Genomic DNA, 21,094 nt, shown 5'->3' with positions numbered 1-21,094 from the left:
TAAAAATATTGCTCAAAGTACCGTTGTAGTCCTTCATGAAACAATTCCATGCTTGTTCTTTCGCTGTGATCCAATGGCTAGAAAGAGCGATTAAAGTTGAGGAAAACGATCCGAACACGAGTGTCTGTGTTTATTCTCCTCCTGATTCGTAGGTGGTTTGGTGCTACAGAATAGATGCAGTGTGTCACATACTGAAAAATGATTACTCCTTTGAGTGGGGAGGGTCTAGCTGCTTAGTAGTATCTGTGGCTATCTGGCTGTCTTCTGCAATCACTCACTGTCTCGAGACAGTGGCTATAAGGCCCCCAAAATCCACCCTAAGGCAGGTCCTTCCTCCTTCAAGCTGCATCATCTTAGAGGGGTTTCCCCTCATCTGCCTTGAGTGCCCCTTTAACAATACAACAGTGTTTTCTATGATTCATCCATCAAAAGGGCCAGTTTCCCAGACCCAGACTCAAACCTCATTTCCAAAGGTGAGCCATCGTTGGCACTGCAAATCAGTCAAAGACCTTGGCGAAGGCCTAGCACAGGAAGGAGGCCCAATGAGCCTTCTGTTGAGCTCTCTAACTCTACAGACGTGGACCGTACAGCACTGGAAATCGTTGTGAATAGAGGCGAATTCCACCAACTTGAAAATTCCAGCATAATGAAGTGATTAAGACGTGAAGAAAAGCATTCAGAGTGGTGCGTCTGATGCAAAACGCCCCATAGAGGAACCGACCGAGTCCGAAACGGTTAGTTTCTCGCAGTGGTGGAGACTGGAACTTGCAATGCCTCTAAAAGCCAATCACACTAAATGGTCATGGAGATGCTGCCTAATGCCCGATATGTTGGTTTAACCTAGTTTTGAGAAGGTTTAGGTCTAAAATGTACTTCTGCAATCCAATTTGTGGCGGAGGGATATACGCAAGGTGTTGTGAGGCAACTTAGTCTGCTGTTTTACCATCATTAACATTACATATAAAACTCAAGATGGCCTGTGTAGGTTCACCAGTGGTTCTGCATAGGAAATAAAGTGACTATATCTGTGTTGTAGTCATAGCAACCCCTGGTTCCTATCACCACCACCACCATCACTGTAAAGAAATCAGTAGGTTTCCTTCACTACAGTGGACCATTTCACACCAAACCCCCACTTAGAACGGCTGGTGCGGGAAAGCAGTCCTTAGTGATGAGTCCGGAAATAGTCCGATTTCAATGATTACACTTACAGTCAAGTTCAGCTCTTATATTTATGAACGTTTCGGTGAACGTAAAAGCAGTGTCCTTACCACCATCTTGGTTATTGAGAGGGGCAGAAGCAGCCGAGCTAAGGCTGGTAAGAGCATTGAGTGTTTCTTAATATGGCATCAGGACACAGTAACACAGAGGGACGCATACAACCCACCAGACATCATCATAAACGCTTCCTCTTAAGAAACAAACTTATATATATATACACACATACAGCTACTCTCATACAACTGAAAAATGTGTTAGTCCAAGTGCCTCAGTGTATATCTGATGTGCTTAAATCAAAAGAACATACAGCCGCCCAGCCAAGACATGTTTGGTATCTGGTGCGTGCCTCTTTAGCGTTCGATGGGAGATGCTATGCTAATGCTGCTAACAAACGCCATTCTAAAACACAGCCGTCTGCCAACAACTGTGTACAGTGTTCGCTAGCAGTGTTAGAAAAGCATCCCTGGCTGTAAAGTAAAGGCGCACACGTCAAACACCCAACACGTCTCGGCTGACTGACTGGGTCTGGGGTCGGGAACACAAAAGTCCAGCCCGCCGGTGAAGCAATAAGCAGTGAGCAGGGAGCCTGAGCCCATTTTACACATGTAAGTGGAGACCCCTGAGGGCAGCAGGTCACGATAGTCTGGCAAAACAATCTAATTTAGCCAGTTTGGTTTTAGCCAAAATGTAGCCGATCAGGATAGACATGTTGGAAGGTCCTTTCAGCTCTCCCAATGGATCTATAAGGCTAACGTACGTAACAAGATATAGAAGCTTATTTTCACCAATTAGCAAGACGCTATCTGCAGGTCTAAATCATCACACACTTTAAATAAGCTCTGTTAGACATGCTTATGTGGTATTTTACACTGTACGACACGTGGTTATCTATAAACCTTAGCTATTTAGCTATTAGCTATTTTCCCAAACCCCATCTTTACTGTTCGACTACATTTGGGGTATAAGCAAAACTGGACTTTTTTTTTGCTGAACAATCACTTTAGGGACACAAGACATTTTCCATTAAAGTGAAGACACAGTCTATTGCATTGTCTTTCTACAGGAAACACTGTGACAAACTACTCGGCCTTCTTTCGGAAACCCACTTTGTCTTTGGTTTCTTGAAGTTTCCCTGTGAACTTGTCCTTCGTCTCTTCCATTCTCTCCGAGAAGCGATCCTTTGTCTCCTCCATCTTCTCCGAAAGCCTCTCTTTCGTCTCCTCCATCTTCTCCGAGATCCTCTCCTTCGTCTCCTCCATCTTCCCCTGGAGATACTCTTTCACCGGCGGTGGGGTGGACATGTAGCCGTGCTTCCTCAGATACTTTACAGACAGTGATGTTCCTCCTAAAGTCACGGTGTAACGCGCTGGTGTGGCGATCTTTAACAGAGGACAGAAGGGAAGTCAGACACTGAAATCAACTCATGGTCACTGATCTACCTAACAATGAGAGACTGTAGCTCCACCTCAGTGTATATCACAATACCTACATTTAGAGTGTTATTAATATTAACCCTAATGAGAGACTGTAGCTCCACCTCAGTGTATATCACAATGCCTACATTTAGAGTGTTATTAATATTAAACCCTAATGAGAGACTGTAGCTCCACCTCAGTGTATATCACAATACCTACATTTAGAGTGTTATTAATATTCACCCTAATGAGAGACTGTAGCTCCACCTCAGTGTATATCACAATACCTACATTTAGAGTGTTATTAATATTAAACCCTAATGAGAGACTGTAGCTCCACCTCAGTGTATATCACAATACCTACATTTAGAGTGTTATTAATATTCAACCCTAATGAGAGACTGTAGCTCCACCTCAGTTTATATCACAATACCTACATTTAGAGTGTTATTAATATCAAACCCTAATGAGAGACTGTAGCTCCACCTCAGTGTATATCACAATACCTACATTTAGAGTGTTATTAATATTAAACCCTAATGAGAGACTGTAGCTCCACCTCAGTGTATATCACAATACCTACATTTAGAGTGTTATTAATATTCACCCTAATGAGAGACTGTAACTCCGCCCCAAAACAAGGTACAAGGAGATCCGAGGTATTTGCAAGACAATGCAATTACAATATAGCCTTACAATACCTTATACATCGCATAAGCAGTCAGTGCATAGCCACTCTGGGAATTCTCCAGAAGTTTAACAAGCCTGTCAGGAAAGCCAATGTGCTCCAGAAACGGCACCAGATTGACTCCTCTGAAAAAAACAGACACAGACAGAGTTCAGTCACTTTTTAGGCTATGACAAAAAGGCAGACTTGTATGCTTGAACATAAACGAGCTCAGTTATTAACTTTAATTAATTATGTGTTATAATCAGGGTGATATTAATATTGCCAGTTAACAGAAGGCCGGACCAACAGGCAGTATCGACTCTCATGTCTGCTAGAAGCTTCAGAGAGCGTGGTCAGTCAGGTGAGCCAGAGTTTTGTGCTGGGGGGGGGAGCAGGAGGAGGGAAGGGCAATGACTCAGGATTTTCCTCATCGTCTGGCTTGGGTAAACACAATATTCCACTTCAGATCACCCAGCCCCCCCACACACCACCACCACCACCACTACCACCATCACCCCCCTCCTCCTCCCTCCCACCGACATTTTTTACATTTCCAGACGGTGATGAGTCCGTCCCTGCTGCCTGCTCCACATTTAGCCAGACGTGTTTGCCCGGCAAATGCTCCGCAGCTTGCCAGCTCACTCTGTTCACCAGGGAAGGATGACCAGGGGTGAGAAAAAAGCCAATTACCTACTTATTACCCTCACTAACACACACACACACACATGGACTCACACGGTCACTGGACAATGAGCTTAACACAGGAAAAAGAAATACATTAAATAAATAAATCATGCACTGGAAAGATGTGTTTGTTGGGATTTGGAAGGTTTTGACTGATTATAATATTTCATATTTCATCAAGCATTGAATCATTCCTCAAACCACTGTCTTTGAAATGCTGTGAAGTCAGAGATTGATAAGTTTACTGGTAATTATTTCTCCTGATATTTACCTAAAACACAACCTTATAGGTCTGTTTTTTTATTGTATTTATTTATTTTTATTTAATTGGAGCTTTTATAATTACCATTAGCTACATTTAAAAGAAATACTCTAAGTAAGTATTTACAATTCATGTTTTATTAATTACATATGCTAAATATAACCGAGAACCTAACCTGCTATTGAAGCACTTGGGCTGCTAACCACTTCAACAAGGTTAAAACATTGGCCACAGCGACCCATCTGTGCGATACACGGATTAGCAGTGTAGAGGCTCGGCTCATTCCCCGAGAGTGTCTGACCATCCCAGGGTTACCTAATGCTTTCAAGAGCACTGAGAGTTCATCCTGCTTTCTACTAGATCTGGAGATTGCTGTGAGCATCTGATTACATTCAGCAGCAAGAGCGTTACTGAGGTCAGGATGTTGAATGATGATGATGATGACCACCCCACCACATCCCTTACTCCTCAACTCATTCCGAAATGAGACCACTCTAGCTGATACCTGGCATTAGGCAGCATGGTGCCAATAGGTTCATGTTTATCTGCTTCAGAGAGTCCTATTCTATTGGCAATACTTCTCTACAGGGACTAGACAAGCTATGTGTGTGCACTTGTACATCGGTGTCAGCAATGGGTGCAACTTACAAAAGCTGAATGCATTCATTAGAAGGGGTGTCCACAAACATTTGGACATGGAGCAAATGACCGCCAGAGTGCATACAACACTGAGGACCACCGTCACAGTACCATATAAGTCATATGGAGTCATCACTGTAACACACAGGCTACCGTGGGTTGGTGCTTTACAGCTGTGGCCCAGTTGTGTGAGGAAAATGAGTGTGTAAAAAGTGTGTTTAAGCCCATCCGTAACCCCGAAGACCCCAGAAACACACACTTACTTCATGGCGCTGTAGTAAAAGACTCCAACCCACACAGAGGACGTGACCAGATGTACGGGAATCATCACTTTGCCATACTGCTTAAAGGTTCTTTTAAATCTCTGGACGAGGCCTATGGATTTGTCCTGCAGTGGATCAGGCTCTGGTATGTCACCTGGGCCAGCGCTGGCCGGACTTTGCTGGCCATCTCCAGTGGGACTCTTCTGTGGGGCAGCAGAGCATGCTGGGACGGAGGTGCTGATCCACCGTGGACTGGAACTCAGCTGCTTCAGGTATGACGGACCAGAACTAGCGAGCGAACACCAGGAGGAGGACCCCTGGAGGACAGAGCGCAGGGCAGGCTGCCCGACCGCGCTGCCGCACAGAAAGCGCAACATTACTCACGACCTATTAGCAGAGTCCCTGTGAAAAACACGGGACAACATTATTACCATTATTATTAATAAAACACGCCATGACTAATAAGACAAATGAATCACAGTCAATTACAGTCTGTCAGAATGTCTGTGTTGATCTTATGAACATTACAGAGCATTATAGAGCACCACCTACACTTCCTACAGTGAATTACAGTCTGTCAGAATTAATTTGTTGATCTTATGAACATTAGAGCATTATAGAGCGCCCCCTACACTTCCTATAGTGAATTACAGTCTGTCAGAATGTCTGTGTTGATCTTATGAACATTACAGAGCATTATAGAGCACCACCTACACTTCCTACAGTGAATTACAGTCTGTCAGAATTAATTTGTTGATCTTATGAACATTAGAGCATTATAGAGCGCCCCTACACTTCCTATAGTGAATTACAGTCTGTCAGAATGACTGTGTTAATCTTATGAACATTATAGAGCATTATAGAGCGCCCCCTACACTTCCTATAGTGAATTACAGTCTGTCAGAATTAATTTGTTGATCTTATGAACATTAGAGCATTATAGAGCGCCCCCTACACTTCCTATAGTGAATTACAGTCTGTCAGAATGACTGTGTTAATCTTATGAACATTATAGAGCATTATAGAGCGCCCCCTACACTTCCTACAGTGAATTACAGTCTGTCAGAATTAATTTGTTGATCTTATGAACATTAGAGCATTATAGAGCGCCCCCTACACTTCCTATAGTGAATTACAGTCTGTCAGAATGACTGTGTTAATCTTATGAACATTATAGAGCATTATAGAGCGCCCCTACACTTCCTATAGTGAATTACAGTCTGTCAGAATGACTGTGTTAATCTTATGAACATTATAGAGCATTATAGAGCACCCCCTACACTTCCTACAGTGAATTACAGTCTGTCAGAATTAATTTGTTGATCTTATGAACATTATAGAGCATTATAGAGCGCCCCCTACACTTCCTACAGTGAATTACAGTCTGTCAGAGTTAGTGTGTGGATCTTATGTCTATTATAGAGCATTATAGAGCGCCCCCTACACTTCCTATAGTGAATTACAGTCTGTCAGAATTAATTTCTTGATCTTATGAACATTATAGAGCATTATAGAGCGCCCCCTACACTTCCTACAGTGAATTACAGTCTGTCAGAGTTAGTGTGTGGATCTTATGTCTATTATAGAGCATTATAGAGCGCCCCCTACACTTCCTACAGTGAATTACAGTCTGTCAGAGTTAGTGTGTGGATCTTATGTCTATTATAGAGCACTGTTGTTTTGAGGTACACCAAACTGAAATTCAAAAAGTATGATGACAAAAGGCCACAAGGTAGAAGGAAAAGCTAGCTTGTTAAAAAAAAAAACAGTAGTTTTTTTTATGTTAAATTCAACATTAAGCAATATGTCCAATTATGCATATTAAATGGATGTGTATTACACCATTAGACCCATACCCGTAATGGTGGCTGTATTACCTACTGTGCTATGATGAGAGGTGTGTAGTATCATGCCACATTTCCTCACTTCCATGTACTTAACTAAAGGGAACCCATTTTTCATATCGCAAATTTCAACATTTCTCCATACTTTAGTGGTAATGCGTCTAAAAAGTCTAAAACGACAGTGATAAATATGTTAGCTAACTATAATAATTTTCCTTTGGATAATGTCCTATTCCGCAGCACATCAGCCTGCATGTATCCCTCCGCCATTCACAGATTTTACAAATGCAGTTTAGTCCCAAAATCCTTCCCGAACTATTTAACGTAGCTGATAACTGATTTCTATGGCGCTTTTAGAGGCATTAAACTCGTCAGATGTCTGGATCCATTCACACACCACTGTGGACAATTCTGTCTCTAAATGACTGATATATATATATATATCTTTTTTCTCTTCTACCTGAGTCATTCCCCCCCCGCAACTATTTTTAATGTGTTTTTGACTCTTCCGCCAACTGTCTATGTGCAGGAGGTGGAAATAGCAGTTGGTGACTCAGTAAAACACTCCAGTATAAAGCAGCGCTCGTGCCAAATCCGGTGTTTGTTCAACAGATCGCCATTAATGATCGTTTATAACGTTTAAATGACGAAACTGATCAGAACTGAGAATTCCTGTAGGCCCTGCCAAACACCCAGCCAAACACTGCCATCTCATTTTTGATCTCCCCAGCCAGTCACAGGATTACACGTGCCAAAACACCGCCAATAACCACAAGAAACGCAATACGTACATGAGTGACCGGGTCCAGCAGGATGACGTTTATCCCCAGGACCATCTTAAAAAAGTAAAATTGCACTCATGTCCCCTCTGTCATTCACAGAAAGCACAGAAAGCTTTAGCAAGACGCACGAATATTACACATGGCCAGTGCCCTCGGGGGAGAGTTCTGGGAATTGTAGTCATAACTCTCTATCGGATCCTTCAAAGGGAACGTCGTTAAAACTCAATTTCCCAGAACGCACCGCGCGGTTTTGGTAACCGTTTTACGGTCAGAGTAAACACTAAAAACTAAAAGCGTTTTTTTATTTTTTTATTTTAACACATAATAAAACGGTACATAGGGGTAAGATAGGACCATGAGAATTTAAGACAAAACGTTTACAGCTAATTCAAATGTAGTTTATGGGAGAATAAAAGTATCAAATGATAAACAGAACACAAGCGGTTTCTTGCGGTATGGTATGTTTAGTAATAATGAATCAAATACTCACTCGAGTCATTTTTTAAAAGTTATTTATTTTATTGTATTTTATTTTATTAGGGTCTTTTATTTTAAACGTAAGCCGATGGTGTGTGGTTGCGCTACCTCTGCCAGACCAGCAGGCGGCGGTATTGAAGAAGAGCAGCGCAGAGCAGAGAGCGCAGGCTGCGAGATGGCGGAAAACTCGAGTGAGTGGAGCACATTGTTTTTGCTGTTGTTTCGCCGTGTTTTCACTTGGCTTCTCTGTTTACTCCGGCAAATGTACTCCGTATTTATTTACAGAAGTCTTTCCTTCCTTGCTGTGTCTCATTCGCTCCGGTCGTCGATTGCGTCGATTGCGTTTGCAGGAGCTTGACAAGATTGAGCTCCTTAAAATAGAAAACCTCAGGTTTATTATCTGAAGTTAAATCCTGTTGTTTGACGTTTAGGTCCAGTTTTCATCCCCGGTATGTTATATCGTGGTTTTCTCCGTGTAAAAATGAGCCTAAATGGCCTGAAAGTGTGTGTGTGTGTGTGTGTGTGTGTTGTGGTTTTCCTGCAGGGTTTCCCACAGAGGAGCATCAGTCTGCACACACGTCCTCCCTCAAGAGGAGACATGAAGGGGACCCGGAGGAGTTCGGATCCCCTCCTAAAAAAGTGGTCAGTCTTCCAGATTCATCCACTAAATATTTGCCACAGTTATTTGGTTCAGATCGTTTAGTAGTTTGACTAAACGTTTAGTGCGGTGGCAAAGCTGCAAATCCTCTCTCCATAGGAAAACAGTGGCAGCATCACCAGCGTATGTGAAAGTGGGCTTATCTGAAGGGGTCTCATCTACACATTAGGCTTTACTGGAAATATCTTAGCAAATTACCTCAATGATGCAGAACAACAGAGCATCCTGTCATGCCGAAGGATTGCCTTCAGCAAGGAAGTCCCCTTCAGCATCCCCTGCAAAAATTGCACCAGTGCACATTGCTGTTAATGAGCTGACATCGTTTTCTAATGTTTGGCTGTCTGTATGTGTGTTGCAGGACACAGGAGAAGGACACAGTCAGAAAGTGGCCAGTCATTACAACACCCTGCAGGAGTGTGGCCTGGCGGAGCGCAGCAGGAGCCGGATCGTGCACATGCGCAACTTCAACAACTGGATGAAGAGCGTCCTCATTGGTAGCGAACAGGATGACTGTCTACACACACAAGCCTGATTTTCTCTATCTGAAAAATGTCTCAAATCTCATTTGACCATTTAAGATAATTGTAATGGTTCTTTAATGGTTATAAGTAAATTTCTGTCACGACCTAACTTTTCGCCACGGTTTCTGATCTTATTGACTGAGGTATTCATTAGCTTTTTAATGAACTGAGTCAAATTCCTTAAGAAAGGTGTGTGTTTTTGGCGCCAGGCTGAAAGCTGTCAGTGTAACGAGAGGTTTTGCTTTCAGGCGAGATCGTGGAGAAGGTGAGGCATGAGCGGAGGGATGTGGCAGTGCTGGATTTGGGCTGCGGCAAAGGAGGAGACCTGCTGAAGTGGAGGAAAGGACGTATCAGCAGTCTAGTGTGTGCAGGTAGACATGCTTTCTCGGTTTGCCTTTACACCTGTTCTATCCGTGACCCCATTTACACCTGGTCAGTATCTGCATTGCATCCTGATCCGATGCAGCCCACATGCGTTTATACTGGGTAGTCCGACTAAAATCTCCACATTTGCTCACTGTCAAATGCGTCCTGGAGAGGCGGAGGTGTTTACACTGCTGTGGCACAAATGACCGGACCACCTCCTAAAGTGTTTGGCTTTTTATCACCTGGTCACTTTCTACGTCTTGGGTATCAGGATTTTATCTGGGTAAGGCCGATCCACATAAAAACGCAAGGGTCAACACACCCAAGACTCCAAATGCTCCAAATTTAATCCCTCAAACCACTTCTTCAGGAGCTGGTCTGAGACGCATTTGAGCGAAGTTCTAGGGTTGTAAACGAATCCGTCTCTCCAAGACACGTCCGACAACCAAAACCCCTCCTGTTGCAGCGCTGTCACTGGGCACGTGATCCATGCCTATGAGGAAACTAATCACGGAGAACGGCTGGTTGCCGCGGGACGAACGCATTCATACGTTCTGACCCACAAAGCCGTCTGAGTCCTTTCACTATCCAGCGTAAATGCATGCGGCTAAGATCTTATCAGGATACAATCCAGGTAGTAATCACATGAAGAAGTGACCAGGGGGACCAGGGGTCTTGAGTGCGGGGTCTTGGATGTGGCTTGGCCTTCTCCAGATCTAACCCTGATACCCAAGATGCATGAAGTGGTCAGATGTAAACAAGGTCTGTATGTAGTTTATGACTCGCTGATTGTAGTCACCATGAACCAGCGGGATAGACATAGGGCCAGGTTCTTAAAACACAGCGTGGTCTCGCTGCTGCGCCACACAAGGGTGCCAGTTTGGTTCCGAAATGAATGAGAAAGTTAGCTGAAGCTGCGTCTGATTATGTGTAATCTGACCGCTTGAGACATGTTAGGTGATTGTAATGAGCTCAATTCTGTGGACGTTTGTCATGATGCTCAATGTGAACAGCTTAGAAGGACCCAGTGCACCAGCACTTTATCTGTATTGGTAATCCAAGGATTTCGGGGAAACAGTATGTGTTGGAGTTGTTATTGGGATTATTTTACAGTTCACATAAATGATAGTAGTGAAAGTAGTGGTAAAACAGCTGAACCAAATCTGTACATACCAGATGGAACGGCGCTTTCTTTATATGTGAAAGTGTGCTTGAACAGAGACGGCTGGGTTTGGAGCTTAGATAGGTACGAAGGTGAACCCCTCAGTATCTTCATGAATAGTAAACTGCTGTAGAAGCACTTTTCAGATTCATTCATTCATTTATTCATTTATTTATTTATTTATTGGTAGCTGTTGGTTCATACTGTTAGCTGGTATGCTCTCTTACGCATGCTTGTTCTTACACTGTGGCATTATTAAAAGTATTCTGTGGCTCGAAAACTGTTGAAATGTTAAGATATTCAAGGTGTTCGGCCTGAGAATAGCTCAGAACTATAGGTGCTCGAACCTCATGTCTCCATTTTGCTGGAGCTGTTCTTTACATTGTGTCACAACTTTCATGATGAGTGGACCAATAGAAATGCCCCTTAATTCAGCCTCTTTCTATCACTAATGCCGTGAGCAAATGAGGAGAGGGGGAGGTACTACCAGATATCGCTCACATGGTGACCTAACCTTCCTTTATAAATGAGAGGCTGGCTCACTGTGTATTTGTGTTGTTGAGGAGGAAGCGTGGTTTCCTGCCGTTGAGCATGGTTCCCATTCGCTTTCCCTCTGCACGGATCTGTGTTTAGTAGTGGAACTTGTTCTGTACCGCAGATATTGCTGACATATCGGTAGATCAGTGCCGGCAGCGCTACGACGACATGAAGAGGAGGAGTCACCCCAACGAGCGAATCTTTAGCGCAGAGTTTCTCACCGCAGACTGCAGCAGGGTATGTGCACACAAACACCAGCCTTCAGGATGTTAGAGATTTTTTTCAGTTTATTAAAGTTTATGAAAGAAGATTATATAAGTTTTTTTTCCCCTCTCTCCCTCCAAATGCCCCTGCCCCCCCCCTGTAGGAGCTGCTGAGTGATAAACTGAGCGATGCTGAGTTGAGGTTTGATATCTGTAGCTGCCAGTTCGTGTACCATTACTCGTTTGAAAGCCACAGTCAGGCGGACACCATGCTGAGGAACGCGTGCGAGAGACTGCGGCCAGGAGGATTCTTCATAGGAACCACGCCGGATGCCTACGAGCTGGTGTAAACATGCACATGCACACAGAGTAGCATCATTAGATACTAAATGGATACACAGTAATTTGGAGTAGGTAGTGCATTTGTAGCAGATACTGAATAATAGGTGCTAATTGGATACTGAATAATTGCGAGAAGATACTGAATATCGGAGATGGGATGTGGCATTCTTGTGGCTGCAGCCCGAGACCTTTAGCGAGCGCCTCTAATTACTCATGACCAACTGCAGGTCCTCTGCGCGGCAGATATCAGATATAATTGTGAGTAGATACTGTGTTTGTAGCACATACTAAATAATTAATAGGTGCTAAATGGATACTGAATACTCTTATTGCTCATATTATTACTTATTTTACTTTATTATTTAGTATCCATTTAGTATGTATTAATTATTCAGCATCTACTTAGACATTTACAGTATCCATTTAGTACTTATTCATTATTTAGTATGTGCTACAAATGCAGTTGAGTAGACACTGCATTTGTAGGAGATACTAATTACATCTACTCAGAACGGCATTTGTAGCACATAATAAATCATTAATAGGTACTAAATGGATACTGAATACTCAATTATTCTACATAATTATTCAGCATTAATTAAATGTGTATTAATTGATTCAGTATTTATTTAGTATCTGCTTCAAATGCTGTACCTACTTAGAATTATTCAGTATTTACTCTACTAGAATCGCTAGATACTGAATAATTGAATAATACTAAAAAATACTGAATCATTTCTGAGTAGATACTGCATTTGTAGGAGATTCTACATATACAGAATTCATTAAATGTGTATTAATTATTTAGTATCTCCTACAAATGCAGTATCTACCTAATAATCCACATAATTAGATACTCGTCTCTAGATAGTCATTCTGAGTAGATTCTGCATTTGTAGCAGAAATGGTTGAGGCTGAATCATTCATTCAGTAATTCATAGCAAAGTGCATTAACACAGTTAGTACCTGGGCTGAAGATTGTTAGCTGATTAGCAGGTTTAAAGTCAGGGTAGTTCTTATCATATAAATGAGTACGGTACAGAGTACAGTAGAATATGTTCAGGTTATTAGGTGTAGAAGCCCCCGCATGTGAAGTATATGCACTATCGCAGCGGGAGGACAAGAACAAACGCTTGTTCTCTGTTTGATCTGTAGGAAGCGTCTGGAAGCATCTGACTCAAACAGCTTTGGGAACGAGGTGTACCGCGTCACGTTTCGGAAGAAAGGAGAATACCCGCTGTTCGGCTGTCAGTATGACTTCAACCTGGAGGGTGTCGTTGACGTACCAGAGTTTTTGGTCTATTTCCCCCTGTTCGTAGAGTGAGTGTCTGTGTGTGGTTTTCTTTTTGGTCGTTACCCTGAATTCTCAGCAGATGGCACCGGTGCATTTATCAACGGTCCAGAAATATCAGTGCTGCTCTTATTACCATGAATATAAAAATGTGGGTAGTCCTAAAGTGCATGTCCTCACATAATTAGGAGCTTTCAGCTGAATCAAATTTTCAAGCTTTATACATTGTCTGATTTCAAATCTTGTGCTACAACTCGAGCATGGAATATAAAAGTTCATTCAAAAACGGTCATTTTAATATGGAAAAGCTGTTTTGTTTTAATTTAATTTTAATTTAATAGGCTTCTAGCCTAAATCCAGTATCTCATATATCAGAAAATCTCATTAGCTCACCCAGAAAAGCATGCACTATACAGAAATGTCCAGTGTCTGACAAGTATGCTCATTTATACAATTAAAATTGGTTGGGCCTCCTTCACCACAAATTGCTGCATCAGTCCAGGGTGGCATGCAGCCAATCAGCCTGTGGCACCGCTGAGATGTTCCTGAGGCTCAGGTTGGTGCGAAGGTGGCCTTCAGCTTGTCTGTATCGCTGGGTCTGGTGTTTCTCATTTTCCTCTCGACGATGCCCCAATAGATTCTCAATGGGGTTTAGAGAGTCTGGAGAGAGTCTGCCTGTTAATAAACAAATGGTTGCTGCCCAGCCAGGCAAGAAAAGGCAGTGCAAGTGAACTGATTTTAAGAGTGGGAGGGTTAATGCATGTGTTTATTTGAATGATCTCTAAGGAATTCTTTGTGTCTTTATATCCAGAATGGCAAAGAAGTACAACATGCGGTTGGTGTACAAGAAGACCTTCCATGAGTTCTTTGACGAGAAGATAAAGGACGAGCAGAATAAGATGCTGTTGCAGAGGATGCAGGGGCTGGAGGTGTGTGTGTGTCTAAGAGATCATTGTTCAGAGTAACTAAAATTACATCACCCCGGCAACCGACCCAAAGAAGCTCTTCAAATCAAAGCGGTACAACAGTTCATGGGCACACATTGATCACTTTTACATCCCTGTCTCTTTTTTTTTTTTTTCTTTCTCATTCTCTCTTGTGTGCTCGCTTGCTCGCTTACTCACTCACTCACTCTTTCTGCAAGTGCTTATCTGCTCTTTTTGTGCTTTGGGGTGAAGGGCCAGTGATTTTAATCAGCCTGTCTGACGGCTACCTCAGAAGGGGTCTAAATCTCTGACCTCACTAAGATTTGTTTTGTTTTGTTTTTTGTTTGTTTACAAAAAAACCTAACTGCTAAAATACGGTTTTAAACATCATAATTAATAGCTGCTGTTTGAATGGTATATAAAATGAATACTTAACAGTAATTAATTTTTATAGAAGCAGCTCATTTCTGGCATTCCAGCATTCCACAATCTTGACCTTACTAAAATCAGGGCAATTGAATCATTACCTTTACATTGATGTGAATTTATACCATAGATACCCATCTTTCCTTTCCATAAGCTAAAACAATGTTTTGTGTGTGTGTCTGTGTTGTCATAGCAATACCCGGCAGATGGCAGAGGCAGGCTAGCGTCTGATAACCCAGAGGAGTATGAGCACGCCGAGAGGAGAGCCAAGACTTCTGGAGTTAGACTGCCACTGGTTAGCACAACACTCCTCCATACACCATGCATACATCAGAACACAAGTATTTTTTGTCCCCCATCCCTGTAATCTGCCAGTATTTGCACCGGCTCCCCTGCAGATAAACTGCTGCAGGTAAAATATCATATGATGTGTATATAATACTGCTGAAGTCCTCAGGTCGCCAACAGGTCTGTAGTTTGTTTAAGTGTAGGTGGTTGAAAGTTAAGATCCTGTACAGTAAGATTAGGGGAGAGAAGCCACTAGTCCAAAACGCATTAATAACCCAGCTAGAACATAAAATGTTTAGTGGTCAGATGACGAACAAATTCAGTGTGTGGTGCAAACCGAACACTACCATTGCTTGGCGAAAAACATCCCCTACAGTGAAGTATCCTGCTGTGGGGATGCTTTTCATCAGTAGTAGTAATATTACATACAGCTTTGATGCTTCGGCTGCTAAGAAACTAGAGCTTGGAAGAAGGAACGTTTTAAATGGCCCAGTTAGAGTCCTAACTTTTGTCCTGCTCTTAGGGACGTCACGATTCGATCCAGGTGTATTTTAATGTATACGGTATTGGCTATTTTAATCCCAATCCATTTCCGAGTCTTTGTTTTTACCATGATGTTCAGAGCACTGAACACAGAGACTGTATTGTAACACTGCACGAAACGCTCTGTTTTACCAGCGGGAGAACTGCACACCTTTCTGCGTTTTTAAAACAGCACTTAACAGTGCATTTAGGGCCGAGTGGAGGTTGACGTTAATGGTAATACACACGCTACAGAAAACCCTGATTGGGACATTCCTATCTGCCATATTATGATGTCATGATATTTTAGATTTTAGACATTTCTGAACATAAAATAATTAAAAGAAATAATAAAAAAAAACTAATAATTAAATTAGTCAAACTGTCTGTATTTTATATAAGGAATATATTTAGCTTTTTTTTTATTATTATTATTTTTTTTTTTTTATAATAATTGTAATATTTTAATAAAGCAGAGTGCTATACCTGGCTTTGTTTGAACATTAAGCAAGGCGCATCATGATGCTCATTGCTATCTTACACGCCCTAAGTCAAGCTGTGTGGTGCGTGGTTGACTGCTCGCCAAAAGATCGCTAAAATAGGGACAATTTAATATTACTTCTATGAAATTGTACAATAATTTGCACATCTGACCTGATTTACCTCACATTGTTCACCGCCCATATGTAGTGGCTATTTGTCACTTTGCTTCTACATCAAAATGTGATTAAACAGGCAGGAAAACATTGTCAAGAAGTGTGCAACGCTGCCTAACCTGAATCATATTTGTGTAAAATTCTGTATTACTATATCTCTATCTCTATCTCTCAGCTGGTCAACAAACAAACTGTGCGAAGCTTGTTCTTTAGTGATCGCTCCAAGTGCAAAATTACACTCTGACAGTAGGGGGAGCCCAGGAACCAGAAATACAGATCAAGGATGATTATATTTATTGATTAAGTATGCTTTGCACTTTTAAGAATTCTACCTCTGCTTTTCCCAACCTGCAGTACTGTCCACGCACATCTTGTATTCACTGTGTCTGCCTCTACTTTCTTATCTAGTGCCTTTCCACCAGAGCAGTAGCCAAATAGTGTTTGGTTGTACTGTACAAGTCTCAGTGGGTATAAGGAACTGCATCGTAAAATGACACTTGTATTTATGTTGGCTACTGACGTCTCTCCTGTTCTCTTGTCTTCCTCCCAGGGCACGCTGTCAAAGTCTGAGTGGGAGGCTACAAGTAAGTACCTGTGTTCTCTATAGTTGCAGCAGCTGTGGGCTGCTGTTATGTTTGCTTTTGCCTGTTTCAAGTACAACAAATTGCAGGATTGAATATATACATGCGTCTGAAGGGGCTAGTATGGAGTACAGTCTTAACCGTGGAGGATTAAAATGAATAGAATTGCAGCAGGGTGTGATGTGTCTCAAACTGGGCGTCTATAGAGCGAACCTTGGTGGTTGTCGTAGCGAGAGCAAGTGCCATATATACCGCAATTGGTGTTGATGGCAGTAGGGGCGAACATGAGCTGCAAGCGCTGTAGTAAATGTCAACTGTTGTGATTAGCTCAAACTGTGGGGGATTTATTTAGCTCATATCTTTGTATACCACAACTGTTGGAGCGGTTTACGGATTCCCAAACGATATTAGAAAATTAATACAGAATTAATTGCCTGTACTACAGAATCCTTTGTTTCCCAGAGTGGGCTAATATATTTGGGGGGGGAGGGGGGGGTGTCTGTTGTTCTCTGTTCTAACTGAGGACCTTGGCTGTTTTTTTTTTTTTTTGTTTGTTTGTGTGTGTTGTAGGTATCTACCTGGTGTACGTGTTTGAGAAGATGTCCTGAACTGCAGAGTTTTAACACTGAAGGCACCTGGAGAATCGACTCATTTTCTTTTTCTTTATTATTATTTTTTAAATTTAGTTTTCGAGTGTGTGGAATCGTCTTTTTGTCAGTTTTTTCACAACAAAGGAAGAAAAAACAAACAAAACATTTGTACAACTATGCCTCTGTGTGTTTGAGGGGGAATGTAGAAGTAAATGGGTGACTAAATATGATTGCCATCAGTGTTCAGTCCTTTTCCTATGTGAAGACTTTTGGCCAAGGCATACTTGCGAGCCGTGCGGCTCCAACACAAATTGCAGTAGCCGTCTCGATGTTTAAACGTGGTCCCTGTTTTTTTTTATTATGGTGGGTCGTACAAAAACCACACCGCTATGCCTTCAGTGAACTTCGGGCTCATTCGGAGGCAAATCGGTCCAATTATTTTGGTCACTCGCTCGCAGGGTTTTGAAGCTACTCGAGGACACGAAAAGCAAAACCAGAAAATCAACAGTATTGTGCTAGGCTAAAACACTAGCCTATTATTCAGGCCTCTGAGCTCACTGTTATTAGGATCAACGTTGTGTCTGGTGTTACTTCATGCAGTGGATTGCTTAAACAGATCGATATGCTTTATTATTATTATTATTATTATTATTATTATTATTATTTTATTTAGGGTTTTTTTTTGTGCTTAGGGTGTAGGTCCGGTATATTCAATGATATATAGGTAGCTAAGCTGTTAAAAATCTTATCTGCATTGGACAGCTGTTTAAATTTGACCAATATTTCAAACTCTTTTTCAATTGAGTTTCACAAAAACTGCATTTTCTTGACCTTTTTACTGACCTTTTGGCAGAATAGGTCCTCACTGCATTGTATATTTCTAACCGAGCGCCCAGTAGGCAGGAGCAGCACTGTGCTCAGGAAGCTCTAGACTGTTAGCGTCTACAGCCGTAGCGCCGGTCCCACAAGTAAATGACTGCCATCTTTTATAGTTTTGCCCCTCTTATACTGTTTGGTTTTGGTCACACTAAATAGAGGAAGTTCCTTTTAACAGTTCTGGATCATCTCCTTCACTGGTCAAGCACAGGCTATGGTTATGCATGTGGTGTCTTCATAAGTAAACGTGTGGTTTGTTTTTGGCCTTTTTTTTTTTTTTGTACGACTTGCGAGGTGCGAGGCCTCTTCCCTACTTGCTGCTGGAATGAAACCTTGGTCTGAGAATTAAACTTTGAGTTAAGTTTGGGCCTGTTTGGGAGTTGTCTTTTCGTGCAACAGGTTAGGACGGCAGCAAGTGATCAGCTAATCAGCAGAGCTGGAAGGCAAATGTCGCTTTGCTTTGGAATGCATTACCCAGTCCTCACATGCTCGCCTCAAGACGCGTGGAATTGTTCAGTAATCTCTAATAGACTCGTGTGTGTGTGTGGTTAGCATGTGTGGTATCTGACACTGTATGACTCACTACAGTAGATGTGGACTAAAGCACAGGCCGAATCCTGGCTTCCAGATGCTGCTTCTGTTCTCTCTACTTTAGTCCATATTTAACAGTGAGTCACACGATCTCAGAAACCACATATGCACGTCTATCAGAGTACGTGGGGGTTGGCATGCAGTTAGCACCATGTTAACGGGTGAGGCATAACTTTCCAACTAACGACAAAAGCTCCCCAGCATCCCCTATCGTCGCACAAACAGGACGCCTACGCTCTAACTTGATGCCCTTGACTCAAACCATTGACACTTGCTGGCAAAAATAGATGAAAGCTAGGCTTTCCTCCAGTTACTCGAGTCAATTTTTATCATGTCTAATGTTTTATTCAGTGAATCAAAGCCACCATAAAAGTATGCAGACATTAACCAGTATTTAGCCGAGCATGCTCGCCATCGCTGTTCGACCGCAGTTAGCACCATCCTAATTCATGAGGTATACACCTCTGTTATCTGCTAGCTAAAGTAGCAAACCCGACTGAACATACAGGATCAGGGAGCAGCTGGAAATGTTATTTTTGAGTATAATGAATGTTGCAAGCTGGGCTTTATGGGGGGAATCTTGTGCTGTCGTGTTATTGATGAATTAGCCATGTTAAGCCTCCGGGGTACAGTTTCCCTCCTTGGTCTCCCAGCTGTAATGGTTTGTTGAGGGCTCGAAACAGAACTGCTTCACATGTTTACTCTCAATCAGCCTGTGGTTCAGCAGCAGCCCGTGGTGTTTGTGCACATGCAAAAATCAATCCCAGCTCGCTTTTCCTCCCCGGCACACACTGGCTGAAATCGTTCGTCTGGACAGTCTGAGGCACTGTAACGAAGGGCTGCAACAGGGTCACGTTGGCCAAAGGAAAAGGTCAGTGCAGGCATTAGCCTCGACACTGGAACAAGTTGCAGGCCTGCAGCAAACATGAACGTTTGCTCTCTTTTTGTCCATATTTTGTGGATTTTTAACGACCTGCCCTTAATCAGTACCAGGTAAACAGTTTACTCTTAATGAAGCACAGATTGAGGAAAAGGCATGTCCGATTTAATGTGTCTGTAGTGAAGCTGGAGATTCATGTATAGGGGAAGCTGATGATCCACTGAGGTGATGATGCTCTTTAGACCTTTAGTCGTGAGCCTGTATCAGTCAGCTGGCTTGATGAGGACAGCACCCTGATGACACCGCCCAGGTTATTCTCCCACATTAAAGATCTAACTAGGTTTTAAATGTGCAAGGACTTTTATTTTAGAAAATGAACCCCCCAAAATATTGCCCAGGCCTTTACTGCAGTAGATGTGGTGGGGCTGGGTAGTTTTTACTGTCCTTAAATGGATATGGATATCTCATGTTTGAAGAATTAAATGGGCTTGAATGAAGCAAATTCATTTGTGTGGATTTTCTGAATGCTTTCAATCTTCCTCTGATTCTTTCATTTCTGATGAGAAATGAATATTTGGTATAGTCATCCACCGTGACAACCAACTCCTCTATTCAAAAGCCGGTATCTCACTGCACCAATCCAAAGTAATTGCATAACAGTTCCCTCACTTATACCTGGAACACCTTGACACGTGCTTCATATGTGAGATAAAAGCCAGAGTGTAAAGTGTGTCAGTCTACCCCGTGTCCTTTGCAGTAACTAAAGGCCGGGATTAGCCTGGCCAAAGGCCGGATTCAGGATCTTGCAGTCGGGAGCAAAGTGAAGGCCACCATCTGTCACCAGTTGGCTATGTAGGTATGCTAGCTAGTTAACAGTGCTGTGTGTCATGATGTTGACCTGCACTGATCTTGCGGTTGACTTTTAGTGAAATACTTTGTAAATAAAGAGACTTCTTAAGTGTCTTTATTTAACTTATTAAGAGTCCCTGCTGTTTTCAGAGTGTTAAAACAGCAAAGGTGCCAATGACCTCCAGCCTGTTTATGTCAACAAATAAATAAATAGTCTGTGTATAGGTGCATGTAAACGTTTGACTGGTACTGTAATGCAAAAGTGGACTTGCATCGTAAAAAACAGCACACCTGAATAGAGCTGGCCCAAGGCATACTCAAATTACACTGCTGCATAGGGCCCCAATGCCACCAGGGGGCCCCCAAGAGCACCAAGATATCATAATAAAAAATAAATAAATAAATAAAAAAAATCTCATTTTGTTTGGTCAAATGCAGACAGGCGGTCGATAAAGGCGCCGGGCGCTTCAGCGTATTGCACAATATCTCTCTTCCTATGAAATGAAGTTGCATCTGGTGCTGATATGGTGGTATGGGGGGCCCATAAAGGCTTGGGCCGGCCCTGCACCTGA

General features: G+C 42.3%; 2 protein-coding genes across 2 annotated transcripts; one reads left to right on the top strand and one right to left on the bottom strand.

Annotated features, from left to right (window-relative positions):
- Positions 1-1,213: 1,213 nt before the first annotated feature.
- fam210aa (family with sequence similarity 210 member Aa) lies at positions 1,214-7,912 on the bottom strand. Its single transcript, XM_072675671.1, has 4 exons — positions 7,790-7,912; positions 5,155-5,556; positions 3,338-3,449; positions 1,214-2,600 (listed from the first exon to the last, which is right to left on the bottom strand). Exons 2-4 carry the CDS (start codon positions 5,529-5,531, stop codon positions 2,301-2,303), a joined length of 789 nt encoding a protein of 262 aa, XP_072531772.1. The 5' UTR covers positions 5,532-5,556; positions 7,790-7,912; the 3' UTR covers positions 1,214-2,300.
- A 466-nt stretch (positions 7,913-8,378) lies between these two features.
- Positions 8,379-20,167, top strand: rnmt (RNA (guanine-7-) methyltransferase). The gene is made up of 11 exons (XM_072675661.1): positions 8,379-8,448; positions 8,802-8,899; positions 9,274-9,409; positions 9,685-9,807; positions 11,623-11,738; positions 11,869-12,050; positions 13,202-13,366; positions 14,149-14,266; positions 14,883-14,984; positions 16,706-16,739; positions 17,307-20,167. Exons 1-11 carry the CDS (start codon positions 8,433-8,435, stop codon positions 17,342-17,344), a joined length of 1,128 nt encoding a protein of 375 aa, XP_072531762.1. The 5' UTR covers positions 8,379-8,432; the 3' UTR covers positions 17,345-20,167.
- Positions 20,168-21,094: the final 927 nt, after the last annotated feature.

Source organism: Salminus brasiliensis, chromosome 3 (genome assembly GCF_030463535.1).
Source record: "Salminus brasiliensis chromosome 3, fSalBra1.hap2, whole genome shotgun sequence".
Taxonomy (NCBI): Eukaryota; Metazoa; Chordata; class Actinopteri; order Characiformes; family Bryconidae; genus Salminus; species Salminus brasiliensis.
This window is presented reverse-complemented; position numbering and strand designations above follow the sequence as displayed.

What these genes read in the sequence shown, in the direction of transcription:
- rnmt (XM_072675661.1), top strand. An exon ending in TATTTCCCCCTGTTCGTAGA is followed by an intron (nt 13,367 to 14,148) that starts GTGAGTGTCTGT and finishes CTTTATATCCAG; the next exon opens with AATGGCAAAGAAGTACAACA. An exon ending in GTCTGAGTGGGAGGCTACAA is followed by an intron (nt 16,740 to 17,306) that starts GTAAGTACCTGT and finishes TGTGTGTTGTAG; the next exon opens with GTATCTACCTGGTGTACGTG.
- fam210aa (XM_072675671.1), bottom strand. Translation starts at nt 5,531, where the DNA reads ATGTTGCGCTTTCTGTGCGGCAGCGCGGTCGGGCAGCCTGCCCTGCGC. An exon ending in TTTTACTACAGCGCCATGAA is followed by an intron (nt 3,450 to 5,154) that starts GTAAGTGTGTGT and finishes TGTTTTTTTCAG; the next exon opens with AGGAGTCAATCTGGTGCCGT. An exon ending in CTGCTTATGCGATGTATAAG is followed by an intron (nt 2,601 to 3,337) that starts GTATTGTAAGGC and finishes CCTCTGTTAAAG; the next exon opens with ATCGCCACACCAGCGCGTTA.